Here is a 20841-nt window from a genome sequence, read left to right as displayed (position 1 = left end):
TTTGTATTTCAATCTCCCTCATGAAATAAATAGAGTGCTTCACAGAGTTCTGTTGAAATCTGAATAACAACACATACACTCCAAGAAAAATACCTTTTTATTTCATTATAAATCCACATAATTGTATCTATGAAAGCATAAAATCCCCATTTCGCATGTTGTTGTGTTTTTTCTCCGTACTGTGGTCATTTGTTTCGTTATATTCAAAGTAAATCATGGGTATCAAACCATCGAAGACTGTAAGGTGTATGTCACATACAAACACAGACACTGTCAAACGGCAAAGGGGGAGCAAAGGGGAGGGAGGGGACGGGACAGCGCAAGTTCTGCTGGCCATCTTTTAAAACCGCTTAATACATTTAACGATCTCGAGTGCCAGCTTTTAGTAATAGGAACACTTATGGTCAAGTTCACCATTGTTTCGTACAGGTACAGTTGCTTTCCAGTGTCAAACAGAACATCAGAATTCACCATTTTCACCACCAAATGTAGAGCCGGACGCCTGTGCTTTAAGTTTGGATTTGAATAAATCCTCGCTGGAGTTCCTCAAGGCTCCATTCTCGGGACACCAAGGTTTTTTTTTTTTTTCATACTCCAACAAAGAGAGAACCGATCCACCATGGACGCAAACACAGATTATTTCAACATACTCTAAGTCATTCGCAGCCAGAAGAGTTAGATTGGTAATACTGGAGAGTATACTATTCAGTTGTTCATGAAAATGAGAGAGAGAGAAAGAGAGAGACAGGCAGAGAAAGAGAGAGAGAGAGCGGGAAAGAGGGGAAGAGAAATGAGATGAAAACATACGATTAAAGTGCCAGAGAAGTTCACCGTTTAGTTTGACAGTTTGTTATTATTGATGCTTTGAGACAAGACGTTGACAGTGTGCTTGTATTTTCAGTCCAAGGCCCAACATGTATTTTCTCTTTGACTGCTAAGAGATAATAGAGAGGTGTGCTTTTGGAAGTCATATTCTCCCAATACTGTAATAATGCTGTCATAATACTGTAGTAATCCTTTGGCATATGACTGTATGCTGGGGAAAGAGAAGAGCGGTGCCTCCGACCATCGACAAACCACAATCAAGAATATCCTGGAAAAGTGTCATAAAATGGGTTTTCCCAAATCCACAGTAATCCGTTCAGTATATTCCCAGAGCAGCGTTTAGTGTCCGCATGGATTCCAGCTGTCAAATGCAGAAAGTGAATCCACTCGACACCCTTTAAAGCCCCAACAGATCATTGGATACTTCCTTCAGAAAAGAAGAAGAGATTCCAGATCATATGATCCAAGGTTTCAAGCCCCAGTTAAGCACCAAACATGAGCTGGGTTCAAAGCCCAGAGCCTGACCTGTATCCAACTCATCCGATCCCAACGGCGTGGAGACGTTTGCATGTCAACAGGGAGACTGTTCATCCTCCTCCAGCTGCCCGCAGGACGTTACATCAGTTCTGGTGTGAGGTGGCGTCAGTGGGTGGGGTGTGTCTCTGGGTGGAGTACCTGATCATCGGGGCTCACTAGAGGGATGTGACCATGCAAACCACTGGGACACCTGAAGAAGACAGGTGAGACTCTTGTCAGTGTTGCATCAGTATTCACTGTATTATTTCATCATGATATCTGACACATTAACATGTAAGCAGCATTGTAATGTAGTATCTGCTTGAGATGGATCTAATTTGAAGTATTTTACATACTGTTTGGTAGAAATGCATTACGTTTTATAGACTTATCACATGATTGGTATGTGAACTCTTACTCTTAAAGCAGCCAGTAACTATAGCTGTCAAATAAATGTGTTGCAGTATAAAGCACAATATTTGCCGTAGAAGTATAAAGTTACATTTCTCCACTGTTTTCTGCTGCTGCCTTTTGTATTAACAGAACAACTGATGGTCTCTTAACTGAAATTCATTCACTTTTTGTTTTTTCTACTTTGAAGTAAGCATGTTTTTCATCATCTTACGGCTTCTTGTGGAGTTCTTCCCCTTATAGAGTGCAGGTTCCTTGAGTATTTGTTTGTTCTATTTTCTTTTGAACCTACACACTTCAGACATCCTATTTTTTAGGGGGGAAAAAAGAGAAAGAGTGCAGATATCCTCTCCCACCTTGTCCAAAATCACAAAACACCCCTGCAGTATCTGCTGGGCTTTATGAGGTTGTTTTTCAGTACTGATGACTCAGTGAATGCTCGGCCAACTGCTGAGATTTCAGGCTTAAAACCCATTTCCTGCCCATACTCTGCTTTGGAAACGACCCCCTTCACACCCACAAACTCTTTTGTACTTGTGCTTGAAACACAGACCGTGGGCAAACAAATGGCAACACAACACTTTTCTTTGTCTGGTAAATAAAGCAGATGGTGAAGCTGTACTGCGGTGCATGGGGGAGATACTACAAATCCATGTGCAGGACAGTGAAGTAATCCAACTCAAATGTTTCCTGTAGGGGGCCCTCGAAGTGCAGTCAATGCAAATGACAGTAAACCAGGGTCAGGGGGTTTTCTCCATGTTAACAATTATATAAGATTGGCCAATAGTTGTTGGTTTCCTACTGAGCTACAACTGTGTGTATATTGCATTATGGAGCCTTGAGCGGGCCACCAGAATAATCATAGACTGGCCAATCAGAGCTCATGTTGCTGCCTGTGTCTTTAAATGAAAACATGAAATGAAAACAATTATTATCATTACTATTATTATTAATAAATGGCAAACTAAACACATTTTCATTATTATGACTTTAACTTGAGTACACAAATGCATCGTTTAAAAGCAAACTGAATGACTCAATGTATAAGCACTTTTATTTAAAATAATGTATTAATGATTTCATTAAAAACAAATGCCGTACAGGTCTATAATTAATCAGCTGGCACACTTCCGGCTCCGCTGAGAAAACTGGAGTATTTTGTGAAAGAATGATTTCAAAAACCAGGAAAATATTAAAGTTAGAAATCTTCATAATCTCAAAAGCTGCTATTTTAAAAATGTGCATCCATCATGTCCCTGACATTAATGCAAAATGATCTGATGCAGCCATGAAGCCTTCTGATGTAATGATGCAGGTAAAAGAACATTAATATCACTCAGTAAGCATCATACTAAACTTGAATTGTCAAATTAAGAGACGTTAATAAGAAAAGAAAGACAAAGTGAATGTATTCCAACAGTAATATAAAGTAAAGGTTCAGCGTCTCCTGTCTGAGCTTCAGCAGTTTGTTTCACTCGTCTGCACTTTGGTCTGTCGAGATGCTGCAATGAAGCTGTCTGAAATCAGCAGAGATGACGAAGAGGAGAAGGAAGGGAGTGGGAGGAGAGAAGATGAGGAAGGAAAATAAATGTGAGAGGAAGGGAGACAAGAGTAGGGGAGGAGAAGAGGGGATGAAAAGAGAAAAGGTGAAGGGGAGGAAAGAGGAAGGGAGTTATTGAAAGGACAAAAGGGAAGAAGAGATGAAGAGGAGAAAAGGAGGCAAGGGGAGAGTATGAGATCAAAGAAGAGGGGAGAGAAGGGGGGTACAAAGGGAAGATGGGAGGGATGAGGAGAAGTAAGGTGGAGTGAAGAAAGAAAGAGGAGGAAGGGGAACAGGAGGCAAGGAAATAAGGAGAGAGGAGAAAGAAGAGAGACAGAAGGAGGAGAGGGGATGATGGAGTGAAAAAGAAGTAAGTTAAGGAAAAGTAAAGAAGAAGAAGTAAGAGAAGAAAGGGGGAGCAGGAAGAAAGGAAAGAGGGAATATGAAAAGAGGAGAGAGAAGTTGCAGAACAGAAGGGACAGAAAGGAAGAGGGAGGAAAAAACAAAGAAGCAAAGACTGAATAGATAAGGATGAGACGAGATGGAGAAGGAAAGAGGGAGAAGAAAGGAGGAGGAGTGGAGGAGAATTCTTACATAACGGGAGAGAAAGCTTACATAATGGAGCGACACCAATCTGCATACTGTGGGGGATCTGGCCATTATATAATGCTCCAATAAAGAGGAATAATGTTGTTTACTAAGGCAGGGCGATATTTACAGAGCACTTAGAGGCAGACTGACTCCAGGCCTGCTAATGGCTGCTGACTGCAGCTCTTCACTCATCCTTCTTCCTCTCTCTCGGTCTTCCCCTGTTAGAGTGCTTGGCATGTTTCTACCGCTCTCTCTCCCTCCAGATGTTGTGTTGGAGCTTCTCTGGTGGAACAGTGAGTGGTTACCCTCTCACCTGTGTGTGTGTGTGATCTCTCACCTCTGCCGCCTCTTCTCCCTCCAGCGCTGTGAAGCTGAATGTAAGTAAATCTGAAAAACACACAAGGCCGACAAAAAAAACAAAAAATAACAAGAAGAAGATGGAATTAGAGGATAGATATCTAGATAGAAAGTCCAAAGGACACATTGTGGTTTTACAGGGTTATGTGCCGGAGGGCGCAGTAACTTCCTGCTGTCTTGTCGTCACGGTGAGGTTGCCAGACAACCAGCAGAGACTCCGGGATGTTACTGCACTCGGCTCCCAAAACAATTCCTGTCATGCGCTTTCCGCCCTTAAAATCATTTTGTTTCATTGTGTTGTATTTGCGTCTTTGCGTATTAAGGAGCGCTGTTCTTTACTGTCTTATCTTTAATGAATGTTAAATTCTAGCATCTTATGAGGAGACTATCAACACATCAGCTGTATGACGCCTGAGAGGTGAAACCCGGAGCTGAACAGGTCACGGAGCGCTCGCTGCTGCTTGTTCATTTTGCTGCTATGAACGCAATAAAGTTTATGAGCAGAACTGTAAGAAACTGAAGGTGTCATAACGCAACATTTTTTATCAACTCCTCTCTTCTCCCGTCTGGATTATCCCAGCTGGACGGTCAGAGGACACTGCAGGGAGTAAATCTCCCATCCCAGAGGGAATCCTTCATGTGGATGATCAAAATGTCGAATAATCGTTTAAACAATAAGATCTGATCAACCTGTCAATTCATCTTTTATAATGATAATATATAATATATAATATAAAGAGAAATGTCTTGTTTTGTTTGACCAACAGCCCAAAACAATTCACAGAGAAAAGCAGCAAATATAAATAAGTAACTGACACATAAACAATGAAGACATGATGAAGAGAGGATAAATCAGTGATAGAGAGAGAGAGAGATACACAACCATTCTCGCTCTGTCTTTTCTCAGTGAGCCTTAAATCTGGGCTTCAGTTTTCTATTTGCAGACTTCTCCTCATCCTCTTCATGTCCAATCTCCTCCTCTCCTCCTCCTCCTCCCCCTCATCCCTGAGTTTTCATTTTCTCTCCATCTCTCTTTATCCCTCCATCTTTTCTTGTCAATAACTGTGTCTCGGGGCTCAGTGACTCATATGTGCTCCTCTCTCTGTTTGGTTTCTCTCTGTTTTCCTCTTCCTCTGTCTCACTAACTAAATATAAGTCCATAATCCTCACTTCTGTCTCTCTTCTTTGGATGTCTTTCTCCTTCACCAACTACAAGCCCACAATCTGTCCGTCTGTCGCCTGTCCCTCTTTATCTGTCTTTCCACGTCCTTTCCACACACACACACACTCCCAGGTCTTTTTCAGATGGAGATTAAAATGACTTTGACTTTGTTTCATTTAGTCAAAGGCTTTATGAAGCCACTGGCAATGTTATGCTGCAAATTACATTCAAAGGCCTCCCTGTAAAAATAGATATCAGGAAACAGCAGAGACTCAGTTGGGATTTCACTGCTTTGTGTTAACGTGCATTCAAAAGATGTATTTAGAGCAAGCAGCTACGTGCTCACCTTAGATCAAATGGTTAAACTGGGAACTTAATTCATTCTTTTTTGGGTCGGCATGGCTGCACTGGTCCGTGAGACATGACGTGCATGTGCATCCTGTATGCAACAGAACCTCAGCTTGTGAATGAAATACTATAAAACCTTTAGAGATGATAACCAAAACCAAGTTTTCTTAACAAACATCATAATTCTAAAAACAAATTAAAAATAATCCAACTGCAGATCAAGCCCCAACATTATACTTACCGACATGATTGCTAAAATCATGGTGATTACGGACATTTAAAGTGCACTCACTTTTAAGTTTTACCTACAAATAAATTACTTCCGCTAATGTGGCTAAACTGTCGGCTTGTTTAAATCCTCTTTGACCGTCTGACTGCTTGTGTTTCTGGACCTGTTGGACCTATTTTTTTGGGATGTTGATTTTTGCCCAAAGTAGTAATTTATCAGTTTTCCTTTGAGCAGAAATCAATGTCTTGATGACATGATGACAAAATGTTACCACAATCATTCTGCAGCACACAGATGCATCTAATGCCAACGTTCAGAGGCAATGCAGGAAGTGTGCTGATGTGGCCTGGTGACAAGGGGGGTGTACATGTGTCTTTGATGTAGTGTTATTTTATCATGTTCTGATGAAGACAGTGTTGTTTAACGTTGAATTAAGTGATTTTTAGTGTGGGCAGAAATACAGCACAACATATATTTTCCTTTGTTGTTAGAGGACCAAAGGAAGGCCCCCTGTGGACTCCCTATAACCCTTTAGAAGCCCTGATGAGTGCGAGGAGTCTTAACATGCTGGTTTTACTCAGAAATCTCTTTTCCTCCCTGAATCCTCCAGTCTATGGTTGTGCGAATGTGTGAAATCATATACGTGAGTGACGGCGTGCTTCTACTTTCCCTGGATACATGAGGGTAAAAATAAAAGCACATGAATCCCTGCCACTGCATAGTGTGACCACCAGGTGTCACTGTGACTCTGTGTGGGGCCGCTGCCTGCCGGCCTGAGTGGGGGCTCTGTGGCAGTCCCTAACAGTGTAGTCACTGTGCCATCCCGCTGCTCTGTGCCAGGCTCGGATAATAAAAGCACATTGAATGAGGCCCCGATGCCTCGTGGCTTTACAGAGCGCACAGTGATGCTATCTGCCTGTGTTCGCCGATGTCTCTCTAGCCTCTCTCTCCGTTTCTGTGCTAATCGGTGAGGTGGGATGGTGGGATTGTGTTGAAGGGAGCCAGTATGTGTTGAATTATTGTGTGTATTTCTGAGTGGTGTGCAGCTTGTGTTCATGTGTCTGTTGGGGTGTGTAAGCTGTTGTCAACTTTGTTGGAAAATCAGGCTTGTTTCAGCTGAATAAACAGACAGTTTACACTGTATATAAGCAGGCGTCGTACATGGTTTATTACCAACTGCCTGTACCCATCGTAGTGTTCTGTACAATCAGGCTGTTTGCCTTGGTACACCCTAATAAAAAGCTATTCTTGGGATCTTGCCTCCATATTCATGCATTTGTATTACATTAAATAAGGCTGAGACATATGGAAAGTCAGGTTCTTCATCCTCTGGGGACCATGAATCTGTACAACATTTCATTGCAATCTATCAAATAGTTGTTGAGATATTTCAGACATGGAGTCAGCATGGCTAAAAACATGAATCATGTTTGAGATGCATTCAGTGTGAACATTTTGCAACTTGGCAGATGTTCTTTCAAACGTTTCCTTAATATGTTGATAGAAATCGTTTTCTGTTCAGCATATTGTTTCTTGTTGATGTAAATTAGTAGTTTATTGACATTACTTTTAGGGGACATCGTTGCTCCGATATATTGTGATCATCAGGGTTATTTTGGCCAGTGTACTCCTGTTAGACTTTCTTTTTCTCAGTGAGGGACTTTCCCGGTTAAAATAAAACATAATATTAAGTTATTTTTATCCAAACATTTTATCCAAGGTTGGAAAATTGAATCATTAAAGTGACATGAAAGCAGAAAAATGGTTTGTTTATACAGATAAATACAGGTTTAATATATTTTGAGTTCCTGAGGCTGAATGTGTGCACTGTATCTGTGTGTGTGAGTGTGAGTGTGAGTGTGAGTGTGAGTGTGAGTGTGAGTGTGTGTGTGTGTGTGTGTGTGTGTGTGTGTGTGTCTAGTGGGAGAGGATACTGATGGCATTTTGGGAGCAGCGAGCCCAGATGATCAGCTTTGAACACCAGCTCAGTTCATATGGATTGCAGAGAAAGCAGGTACTTTGAGACTGTGTGTGTGTGTGTGTGTGTGTGTGTGTGTGTGTGTGTGTGTGTGTGTGTTTCATACTGTGTGTGTTTTATACTGTGTGTGTGTGGTAGATATTAAACCCACAACAAATGGCCTAAGGGCCATCGGGGCCCGCTGAGATTGCCTCCATGAGAAAAAAATGAGTACTTCTGTGTGTGTGTGTGTGTGTGTGTGTGTGTGTGTGTGTGTGTGTGTGTGTGTGTGTGTGTGTGTGTGTGTGTGTGTATGCATGACAAACTGTGTGTGTTTAGATGGGAGGTGTATTATTACAGGAAGGAAAGGAGGGACAACAAGATGAGTAGATAAAATGAGGATGTAATATTATAGAGGAAGAGTGGGATAGTGGAATGTGTCGGGGGGGGGGTGAAGAAGAAGAAAAAGAAAAAGGAGGAAGGGAGGAAGGAGGAGAAGAGATGAGATGAGAGAGAAGAGGCAGATAAAGGAGGAGTCAACTCTTAAATCTTGATATTTAATGAAAAGTCATGGCGGGAAGAGAACAGGGGGAGAGAACGACTGAAGAGTGAAATAAGGAAGAGGAGGAGAGAGGACCAGTGGTGGAAGAAATACTCGCTAAAGTAAAACTAGTAATACTACGGTGGGTTAGGGTTAGCATCAATATATACTTAAAGTACCAAAAGTAAAAGTACTCATTTTGCAGAATAGCCCATTTCAGAATAATGTATTATGATTATTGAATTAGGATTATTGGTGAATAATGTTGCAGCTGGTTAAATGTGGGGCGACTTTCAATGCATTTATATATTCTATATGCTGCTGGGTAAAGTCTTATGTAATATATAATAATATCAGAATGTATTTGTTGATTATATTTTGTATTCTTAATATGAATCTGGAGTGTAACTAGTATCTAAAGTTATCAAATAAACGTAGTGGAGTAAAAAACTACAATAGCAGAAAATGGAAATACTCACGTAAAGCACTAAGTACCTCAAAATTGTACTTGTACAGTAGTCGAGTAAATGTTGGTTGTTACTTTCCACCACTGGAGAGGAAGGAGAATAAACTACTGGAGACAGAACGTCGACATCAACCAGGTCGGATTTGAAGAGAACAGCTCCAGACAAGGAGACATTTCTCCAAACCAAAACACATTCAAGTTTTCAGAGTTTCTGGTGACCGGTGGATGGTGGCCAACATACTCATCCTACATGTTTACTGTTGTAATTAATATGATACGATACTACTTAATACTCTTATCCATATATACTGGCTCTGTTGTAATCAAGTAGAAACCTCAGCTAAATTGAACCACTGCTAATACTAACAAAGTGGCTGAAAGGGAGAAAGTTTAAAAAGCACTGTTCTATATGAAAAGTTTTAAACAGTGAACTCCAAGTACTGAAAATATATGAACCAGGTCAATGCAGAATAGATCATCCTCTGTCATGTTCCTGTCATGCTGCTTGTAAAACATTTTCAGAGAATCAAGAGACCAAGAATGAAAAGGTCATACGAGGCCTGTATGTGTCGGGTCACACAGGACACGATTTGTTCTGCCTGTTTAGTTAAACAGTGAAAGGAGCAGCTCACCCTGACAGAGTTACTGTCACGCTCCATCCATTGGACGACACAGAACCAACATTTCAATTCACACAGAGATAAAGAGAAAAGAAACAGCTCATAAATTGTGTGAAGAGGAGAAAATCCTCCAGAGCTTTGATAGATGCCTCACGATAGGGTCTACATCTCAATTTGAGAGGGAAATTGGTAGCCGAAATATCACAAGATAAAGAGAAACGCTATGGCGGAGGATAGCAGACAAACAAAACGACCTTGAACTCAGAAATGAAAAGAGTGGAGAAGAGAAGGAAGGCATCAAAACAAAACAACTCATTAAAATCAAACAAATGACTATAGGGAGGGAGGGAGGGAGGGAGAAACAAAACTTGTTTGTATTGGGAGGAAGAGGCAACAGGAAGTAATAGACGGAAAGGGAGAGAAAGGGAGTAATAACGGGTGATACGGTGAGCAAGCCTGCGTGTCCAGAGCTTCATTTTCAGTTCCTCTTGAGAAGAAAAGTGTAAAAAAGAAATAAACAATCACATCAACGGGGGTTACAGTGCGATCTGTGCACATTTCACTAATAACCTCATAAAGATTATCTGAGCAGTGAAGTAACTTGCACTGGACATTAGTAGCTTAGTGAAAGTTCATCATTCCCAAACAAAGCTAAACAATTAGCTTAGCGTACTTACTCAGCTGGTGTTATATCATAGGACAGAGGAAGAAGTCAAAGTAGTCGAGTTGTGCTATGAGTATCAGCGATGAGTATATATATATTAAGTCTGTGATATATTATAACATGATGGCAAATGTCTGAAAAATAACATAAAAGAACATTGATGTTCAATACAGCGATCAATGTTCCACTGTTGTAAAACAAGCTCAAAAACTACTAAATTAGCATTTTTTAAATTACAGTTTTGAATGGAATCATTAATGTGGAGGGAATGTTGTAAAATACACACTATGATGATGTTATCACAATATGATTATGTAATATGAATACGATGATCACCCAGCGAATGAGATGAAATATGTGCTGTTCTGGAGCGTCGATGGGAAACAACACAGCAGCATGAGGATGATGGCTGCAGGCTGCTGAAGGTTATTTAATGGCAAACTGAAGATACAGTCTGCAGCTTAAATTCACTCACTTTCATTTTTCAGCCAACTATGACGCTGTGTTTTGTTCACAGCTGCAACAATGAAGTGTTATGAATTTGCTGAAGCTCTGATTAGCACCTCTGACTGGCCTCTCCATAGCAACGGTGGCAAAAGCTCATGGGTATTGTAGTATTTAGAGCCATTTGCTAAGAAATAATTAAAACTCACGGCCGTAACACAAACCCATGGCATTGTTGCATTATACAGAAGCCTCCTGTACGTCCCTGTTGAGGATTATAGCCGATATCACTGAAGGAAAACATTAGAGAATTTAAAATGGGGATAAACATTTCTGGCACTAGCGGCTCGTCGCAGAGAAGACGGACTTCTTGGATAAATGCATTGAGAACAAACTGCCAAATATTTATGTCGTTGAACAGGGACTAATGTTTAGTTCCTAGATATCTGTAAGTGTGATAATTATCACAATATTCTCTGAAAATCAACTATTACACCAGGAAACCTTGTGAACACAACCCCTGATCAGCACCAGTGACGCACCAGTGACCATTATGGTTCTATGACACTATGGGACTCTTCTACTATACCTATAAAGAAAGTAGTAACCATATGAAAGTCAGTCCTGCATTGAGTTTTACAGTCCTGACTGGTGATGTTAGCAGCTAAATCTGATTACTGAACAGGAAAATACAGCCCGGTGTGTGTGTGTGTGTGTGTGCTGTATAGATTTAATGGTGAGTGCCTATTCCATTCAACCTGAGGTAACAGCACTGCATACCTGCACCACCCAGGTGTGTGAGTACGTGCGTGTGTGTGGGCCTTATCCAGGTGAGTGAGTGTTCATTAAAGTGTGTTTTCAATGGAAGAGTGTTCAGTTGGTGCTCAGTCAGGCGGGCTGAATGAACTTTGTCCGCATGGTTTACTAAAGCAGCTCACTGCCTCGTCCTCGCTGTCACTTTCTCTCTCAGCGGCGGCTTGTTTCAGATTTCAATTTCAAAGAAACTTCAAATGAAACTCTCTCTCCGTCTCTCTCTGGCTGCACGACTATGTGCCACATTTAACTGGATTCATTCATTATGGCAGCAGCAAACACCGTGTCCCTTCACCTTCACCTTGCAGGAGTTGGAGAGCTGACTATGAATCCCACAGTTTGATAAAACGTCTGCTGCCTAAGTATCTAAACTTGTCCGGTAAGGTGGGGTCGTAGCAGGAGGTGACTTTGCCTTTTTACCTTTTCTAAGAATTGATGTTGAAGATTCATTATGTCTCAACACTGTCTCAACGACGGTACATATCTGTCAGAGAGTGAATGTGTCCCGCCGCCTGTGTCATAGAAATGAATGGGGAGTGAAATCGGGTCTGACCACACTTTCACAGGTTGATAAAGCGCTTTGTCATCACTGGTTTTGCATATCACTGGTTGTCCTCCCACCTCCCTCACCCTGCAGCAGCTACTCACCAATGACAGGAGCCGCTCCTCGGCGTAAAGTGGAGTTTGGCTCCAGCCACCAGCAACAAATAAAAAAAAGGGGGAGGGAGGTGGAGTATTGGTTTGGGCTTAGAGATTGGTGGGTTGTGGGTTTGACTGACAGTTTCTTGTGTGTTATTGGGAGATGGCGTCATCGTCATGGGTGGGATTTAAGTCCACTACAGTCGTCCCTCGAAGAGAGGCTCCTCCCATCCCCTCTGTTGACGATGATGGTTGGGAGTTTTTATTAGCGCCTCCTCCTAGGAGACAAGATGGAGTCAGATAAGGAGCAGATGACAAAGGGGAGTCACATATGTTCTTTTCCTCGTCCACACTTCCTCCACTTACCCTGCCCTGCAGAGGAGGAGGAAGGAGGCAGAGCGAGGACGTTGGCGCCTCCTCCTCCTCCTCCTCCTCCGTTGGTCTGGGAGCAGACGTTGGCATGTCGTGCGGCAGCTTTCTGTTTGTAGTGGTTACTGTGCAGCTTGTACTTCATCAGGAGGATGAAGATGAAGACAAGGACGGAGGCCACGATGATCCCCCCGATGATGATGATCATCGTACCTCCCAGGAACTGTGGAAAAAGATAAAACACATGCAGTTTCTACGATTTATAACCGACACATTTTGCTTAGTGGTTCATGGTGTCTGACTTCTCCTTTCTCTGAGATGATTTGCAGAAATCACAACATCAAAAAATGAACACAAACTCAAAATTAACCTAAAAGAAACACTTTTTGCCTAAATTGAAAGTTGGCAAATTACTTGGATTTCAAAGTTCATTTCTGACCGTAGAAACAAACCTTTACGTCAACCTGAACAACTGAAAACTGAAGAGGAAGACTGTGTGATACCACCAAAAGTTCCATAACAGATACTAAATGGATCTCGAGGGTGTTTTGTCAACGGGCTGATTTTTCATTTTAAAAATGTTCACTGTGTGTTTCTAAAAGAACTGAAGATGACCGCAGATTTAATTTAAAGAGGAAGTCAAAAAGCTCCGGCTGTTCAGCTCTAAACTCTGACACACTAACCTGGTCTCGTATAGAGTGGCAGCGTCCATACTCCGTCTCCGTACTGAAGGACACGCAGCCCACCAGCTTGGTGCCCGTCAGGGCGGTGATCCCGTCGTCGTAGACGGCCAAAACACACAGCTCGTAGTCCCGCGATGACGCCAGGTCGCTCAGCAGAAAGTACTTGTGGTTGGCTGGAATCATCCTGGAAGAGAGGAAGACATTTCATTTTGTCCTGATTTGTAGATTATTTGGGGTTCAGGTTGCAGAGAGATAAATCATTCATTTCTTCCTGAGTGTCTTATTTCCGCAGTAGATCCTTAATGACAACAACAACATGAGAGGCGTCGTTCACAATCACAAAGAGCATGAAGTTAGTTCAGGCCTCAAATCTTTGAACAGAGACAGGGTGAACATCTGCCCCCATGTACTGTATGGCCCCCGGTTAACACATGTCACCACATGTTGACACCTGGGCCTCCATATGACCATAACATGTGGTTGAAAGCTCCAAGAAAGTAATTATAGGCAATGACAAAGCTTAACCATTGGGATACACAGGAGCAAAAATCATTTTCATTTTTCACTGCGACTCTGAAAATCCTTTTAGAGGAGGACGGGGGGGGGGACGGACAGTAAAGAGGTTTGCTGCTGTCCATTGAATCAGACAGAATTCTGCACAAATGGATTTCTTTCTGTCTGCACGAAATGTCCAAGTATTTTCTTCCTTTTTGACAATAACAAAACTTGGGAAACTCATTTAAAAAACTTCATACGATTGTTGTGCTGGATGGGTTGTTATCTAAGCTATCAGGAAATACCACAAGTTTTCACTGTTACTGGCTGCAGGGAGTTGAATCTCTAACAATCCAGCAACACTGAGAGTTAAACCTGGAACCCGGGCAACAGATCATACAATTGGGGTTTGTAGCTTTTGCCAACTTGTCGTCAGTCTTCAGAGTTCCAGTTCAAGACTTCCAGTTCTTCCAATGCTGATAATTAAATAGTCAAGGAGATCGTGCTCTGTGTGAAAGGGCCTTTACACATTACAGCTTTGTTGGTCGTAATGACTTCTGTTCCAGTTGTGCTGGAGAGAAGCAGAAGTAGAGTTCCTACAAAATGTCCCGGTAAAGAGAAGAGCAGTGGAGTTTTCCAATAATACAAAAAGATTGAAGTTGAAGTAGAAAATTGAAGTGGTGAGAATATACACACAGAGGACAGAGCAAAAGAGAAGAGATAACGTCGAGAGGAATGTTGCACTTTCAATTTTCAAGTTGAAAATCAAAGGGTACAAGGTAGAGTGAGATTAAAGACAGAGGGGGGGGCGAGGATGACGAAGAAGAAGATGGGGAAAGAGAAAACAGACGAAGGAGAAGAAGAAGTGATGAGAAAGAGGACACAAGGTGAGACAGAAAAGAGAAAGATGGAGGAGGTGGGGTGGGGGGGGGGGTGAAAATAAAGAAATGTCACAGTGGAGGACGCAGAGAAACAAGACAGGACAGATTTATTCAGAGACATGAGCAGAGATGAAAAGAGACAAAGCAGAATGATCTCCACTGTCAGCTGTTACAGGCAACACTGTCCTGACCCACAGCAGCCCGTCCCCCCCCCCTTTTCATTCATTTCCACATTCGCTTTTAACGGCTGGTAAATACACGTCAACAGCCTCCGTCCTGATCACCTCACGTATTATACATGTCTCAAAGTTGGAAACATTTACGGAGCTCATGGCGTGACACATAAATATATATATATATATATATATATGTATATATGTATCATATCCAAGCCTGATTTATCTTCTTCCTCTGTGCCATCATATGATAAGCATCATATCATTGAGCCACACTGTTGCACTGGGTGACATGTTCCAGACATAAGAGACCACCAACAAACGTACCCTTCTGCCTTGATCTGCTCAAGAGACACTATGTTCACTGTCAGCGGTACAAATGATAATGCAGCGTCTACTCGTCAGTTGTTTGTCTCTTCACCACAACAGGAGGTGAGTTTTTTCCTTTTGAACTTCTGAGACGAAGCTGCTGTGTGGCAGGAACGCCGGCTGTTCAGACAGAATTTTAACTGAAGATGATTGCGAGCCTGCGATGGAGTGATGGAGGAGAGACGAGAGAACAACTGAGAATAAGAGGAACAAAGACGGAGTATTCTGGGCTGCAGAGAGAGAAAGAAGGAGATGTTATCGATGGAGCAATAATTGTGGAGAAACATGGGAGCTGTGAACTAGGCCACCCTCTGAGACACCTAGATTACTGCTGGACCGACTCATCAGCTCACACTGTTACACACACATGCAGGAATACAGCCCGACACAAGGACATTCAGTCTGTAGTGTGTTCTGATATAAGAAGGTCTGACAGTTTCATCATAGTCTTCTATGTAGTAATGTCATCGGGTTTTTACCGTTTTACATTTTAGTCTTTTTTCTTAAAGCTCCGCAAATATATATGTTGACTCAAATGATAAAGTGTCATAGGAAAGCCAAAGAGAATGATCATCAACTCTGCAGCTCTTCTGAGCTTTTCAGCCTTTTCTAACTCCTAGTTTTGGTTTTACAGCACATTTAATGGTCCTGCTGTTTCCAGCAGCAGCAGGCAGCTGCTCTCATCAATCAAACATCTGCTCACGGCTACTGGCATCCTGCATGGCTCAGGTCAGGGAAAGATTTTGGTTGTGGCAAATAAACCATGGATAATGTTAAGGTTGGGCATATATATGGGGCCCATCCCTCAACACCTCCTCTACAGGGGACTTCCTGTGATTGGACTTGACCATGGCATCGTAAATTGTGAGGTCATCCAATATGGATGTAATTCCTGGGTCTACTGGGCTGAACCAAACCAGATCTAAAAGGAGAGTGAATACTGGACTACTGGACACAAACAGCGCTCCTGATGGACGACAGTGTTGCTCTGTGTCTTCTGGATGTGTTCTAAAGCATTATGTTAGTGTCAACCTCGTACAACCGGCTTTGGCAGTACTGTACTTCATTATGGTCATGCCGACTGTGTGTGTGTGTGTTCCTGCAGATGCACATGTCCTTTTCTGTGTGTACCTGTGGGTCTGTGTTTGTCCTCACTCTGTGTGTGTGTGTGTGTGTGTGTGTGTGTGTGTGTGTGTGTCCTATATATTATTCAGCTGTCAGCCGGTGCAGGGCAGGGCCTATTTATCAACACCGGAGCGGAGGTGACGAGACAAGGAATGGAATTATAAAGCCTAGCCTGACCCACTGGGCATTTGTGTGCGTGTGTGTGTGTGTGTGTCTGTGTGTGTGTGTGTCTGTGTGTGTGTGTGTGTGTGTGTGTCTGTGTGTGTGTGTGTCTGTGTGTGTTTCAGAAGGAAACATGGTGAAAGGGTAAAAAGAAAAAGATAGAGAGGTAGTGTTTGTAAAGAAAAGTGGCTTAGTGTGAGTATGTGACACTGTGTGTGTCGGTATGAGCGAGCGTGCGTGCGTGTGTGTGTGTGTGTGTGTGTGTGTGTGTGTGTGTGTGTGTGTGTGTACTAGACAGAGACAGCTGGTCTATTATAGAGGGTTGGTCTATAAGTGCTGCAGCGTTCTGCGTCAGACTAATGGTTGAACGAATGCCTAGGGCTCTCTCTCTTTCTCACACACACACACACACACACACACACACACACACACACACACACACACACACACACACACACACACACACACACACACACACACAATAAATGCACAGCTGCTATTACTGCCTGTGGCCTTGTTGTTGCTTGAGGTAAGTCATGTTTCAGCCTGAGGCTTCGATACAGAACTTTACACAGCAACACTGTCTGTCAGGTAGGCGGTTCAATTCCCTGTGTAGCTCAGAGGGCAGAGGAAGCCTCCAACTCTACATTAGTTCAATTTGATTCATATAGCGCCAAAACATAATATAATACATTAAGAAGATCTCACAAATGACTTCTCAGATTTTATGTGAAGAATTACAGCATGTGGCTGTGTATAAAACACTTGCTCCTGCAGTTATAGGCCCACATGTGCATACAGCTTATCCATTTAGACCGTCTCCATTTTCACTTGCACGGATTTCAAATTTTGAGTTTTCTGCAAAACACTTCATCATGTCATTATGACTTATAATATGATGAGAGCACGTGCACACCAGCATCTGTGCATTATTCATTCATTAAAGGGTCACTCCTGGTTTTACATGTCAAAGTCAATCTACTGGCCATGATTCGTCCTACTCAGCCTGTGAACACATCTGTATGTCTCCTGTGTCTCTGGAGGAATTTTGTCAAGTCTGATGATGACATAGTGATGTTAGGGACCTTCACTGTGTCATTTTACCCAATTGTTATCAAATGTCAAGATATTAAAGACCCTGAAAAGTGCCAGGTGACACTATCACCTGCAGACACAGATTTTAGTGAGAGTTACACAGTATATACTTTGTTTTCCACATTTAGAAATATATACCTATAAATTCCAATTTTCTTCTTCCCATTTCATTCTGTTTTGTAATGAAAACAGACAATGAGACACTCAAACCATTTACAGTACATCGGCTCATACAGGACGGACAAACAAACCGTGTGTCCTTGTGTAAATCCAGCGTCTCGGTGTATTTAGAAGCAGGCTGAGTTACGATGTACTCAAATTAAATGAAGCGCTGCAGTTGGAGCGAACAGCCAGGGAAGGTTATTCTTTATGTTAAAGCTTTATGTTCTATATCGCCCTCCTTGCCTTGGGCGCGGAAAAAGTTCTCCTGCAGAATCCTGTGTAATGAAAACCAGAGAAGATCCAAGATAACTGCAGTTTAAATACGTCAGCGTGGCAGTGTGTGTCATCTAAGGTTTTGAATAATGCATTGCTCAAAATGACATGAAATACGTCGAATGCCATATAGGATTCAAAGAGAGGCATGACCTCAAGTGTTGCCTCTCTCTCTCTGTTCATGACAGCTTTGTGAATAATGCAGAGGCCACGACCGTATAAAATACAGCTACTCAGGATTTCATACGAGGCACGACACTAAATCCAACCCATCACTCGGGTTACGTTTCATATCGACCACTGCATGTTCACATTCTATATGTGTGAAATGGCCGTAAGCTTCCATTCGATTTATGCTCCATTATTAAATGACACAGTTCTCAACTGAGAGAAATGTAGCTCAACCTGCGTCTGCAAATGGCAGCACATATACCTCTTCATTTTCTTGTACATCGTGCTAAACTGATGAACAAGACACCGCCATCTACATCTCTAACGTTAACGTATATATATTCGATGGAGTCAGGTCCACCGGGATCCTGTCCTCACATGAAAACACTTAATTGCTTTTAGATGACCGACGTTTAGCTGACGGCTGTGAATTATGACGCTTGTCTGTCAGATACAAACGTAGAAGTAACGTGGTGTTGTTATTAGGTGGATGGTTGAGTGGAGAGGGTACAGCTGTTGATTGATCAGTAGTAGTAGTTTTAGGGTGACACATGTTGACCGTAGCAATGGCTAATAAGAAAACATTCACTTGAATCATTTTTGTCGATGCTGTCCAGCTGGTAGGAGCATAAATACATTTGACCACTAAATACATTTAGTTTATACGTTTCTATTCATCACCATATGGTATTAAAATGATATTAGTAAAAACAATATTAGCAGACTCTTAAAACTGGCCTGACTTGTGTAATCCATAACAGTGAATATAAAGTCTGCATTATTTTTCATTCTGTCAAGTTTCCTATGTCAAGAACATCACTGCTGTTTGGTAAATGCAGCTGAGAACACGTTTATCTGAAAAGTCTACAGATGCATTATTATCTCATACCAGTTATGTAACTTTGATAAAAAAAAAAAACAATGCAGACTTATAATGATAAAATATTTTCAAATGAATGGAAACCTATGGCTGCCTGGAACTGCAGAAACAAACGCACTGAAATGTCTAAAACATAACATGAGCATCACTTGCAAAATGACTGACTGTGATGTCAAGTGTACATGGTTTGCAGTAGATGTCCTAAAACATGAAAAGCCACTAGCTTTGTCTTGAATTGGAGGTCCAGATGGCCAGAAACACGAGCGAAGCCATTGTTACAGACACGCGACATGACTCATACGCAGCAACACAAGCATTCAAAGACTCAACATTATCCGAAAAGCAGAAGATGCAGAATGCATCATGACTGTGTTTCATTGAATCTCTGCAGAGACAGAAACAACGTCCAGTGTACCAGTGTCCAGTACTTTTCCACCAGATATATTCACAGAGGCACAATGGGAGCATGCCAAGACCGGCTTTCAGAATAAAGGTGTACCAATACAAAACCCTACAGGGGGGTGAGAGCGGGCCAACAAGCCGAGTGTGTAATTGACAGCAGTGAGTCAGAGCTATACAATTAGTAGTGAACCTGAGGGAAGCACCTGGCAGGCTGTCAGCCATCTGAAGACACTGAGCCGAGGGAAGCAGAGAGGAAAGCTCACCAATAATCCAACACCAGGAGAAAATGTGGACCACAAGAACCAGAGTTTAATGACCAAATGTGCTTTCAGGGAACATGGAGCTACAATATAATGGGTCAGAACTACTGAATCAACAGAACTATCTGTTAATTTAATTAATTTTACATTTGATTTCTACTCCTGAAAAGGTGACTTTATGGAGATTTCATAAGACACTGAAGGTATAAAACATACACAGATAGTTCCCTTCACACCCGAGACACAAGGTCAGGGTGATGCTCTGTATTTATCCTCCCTTTTGTCGCCTCTCATCCTCTGAATATCGATAAGGAAAGAAGGAGAGCAGAGGAGAGAGCAACAGAGATGAGAGAAAGTGAGAGTGGATGGAGTGTAGCAGAAGAGGGGGAGGAAAAGAAGTGAGGGAGACGAGGAGGACGAGTAGAAGAAGAACAAGCATCCTTGAGTAGATGAAGAGAAGGACAAAAAAAGCACATGTTTAATACCATGGCTCATTCACAGCTCAATACACACAAATGTGTGTTTGGTATCACACAGATGGTGCGAATGAAAGCAGGAGTCTGTCTGTGGTGAACAAACTGCAGTCAGTCACAGTCGGCCGAAATACAGGAACCAGCAACACAATAAAACCTGCAAAAACTCTCCTTCCTGTCTGCGGTTTAAGCACAGACTGATGATTCAACTGATAACACAAAGATTTAACCTTAGTGAAGTTAGAAAATGTTGCATAAAAACGTATGGCATTTAAAATGTTTGGCTCACTTAGCAGATAAACAAGTGTTAAAACAAATTAAAGCTATTCCAGAATCCACATTTTTGCTGTTGATAAATTGAATTTTTGCTCTGAATAAATGAATAATTAATCCATCATGTGTGGAGCACAAATTAAACTCTATTCTTCTTCATTGTTAAGGTGGAAGCAGACGTTTCAGAGGCTGATATCTCAACATCTCAGCCTATAAAACCAAAACTATCTGCACAAGGGCTAATTTTCTAACTGACCCTGTAAGGCTTGTTGGTCAAGTGGTGATAGTCCCCGTAAAGACTGTGGACAGGACCCTCTAAGGAAACAGGACTGTCTGGCCTTAGGGGGACAATGATTAATGGTGCAAGAAAGGTTATAAAAATGATGACATATTGTACCGCAGATGAACACAAGAGGACAAAAAACCTGTAAACCCTTTATACATTTGTTTTTGGCTTCTACAAAGTCAG

The 20841-nt window shown here is 42.0% G+C and overlaps 1 protein-coding gene across 2 annotated transcripts in view; it reads right to left on the bottom strand.

Moving 5' to 3' along the window:
- Positions 1-12276: 12276 nt before the first annotated feature.
- The window catches only part of LOC139285065 (leucine-rich repeat and fibronectin type III domain-containing protein 1-like protein), a 34387-nt gene continuing 25822 nt past the window's right edge, over positions 12277-20841 (bottom strand). The window contains exons 7-9 of one of the 2 annotated variants that reach the window (XM_070905506.1): positions 13176-13359; positions 12490-12715; positions 12277-12401 (exon numbers count right to left, since the gene is read on the bottom strand). In XM_070905506.1, coding sequence (XP_070761607.1) covers positions 12277-12401; positions 12490-12715; positions 13176-13359 — 535 coding nt within the window. The remainder of the gene's footprint in view (positions 12402-12489; positions 12716-13175; positions 13360-20841) is intronic. The other variant, XM_070905507.1, reaches the window with a different exon arrangement.

This window comes from Enoplosus armatus, chromosome 5, assembly GCF_043641665.1.
Source record: "Enoplosus armatus isolate fEnoArm2 chromosome 5, fEnoArm2.hap1, whole genome shotgun sequence".
NCBI lineage: Eukaryota > Metazoa > Chordata > Actinopteri > Centrarchiformes > Enoplosidae > Enoplosus > Enoplosus armatus.
Note: the sequence above shows the minus strand (reverse complement) of the source record. Positions and strands in the feature narration are given on the sequence as shown.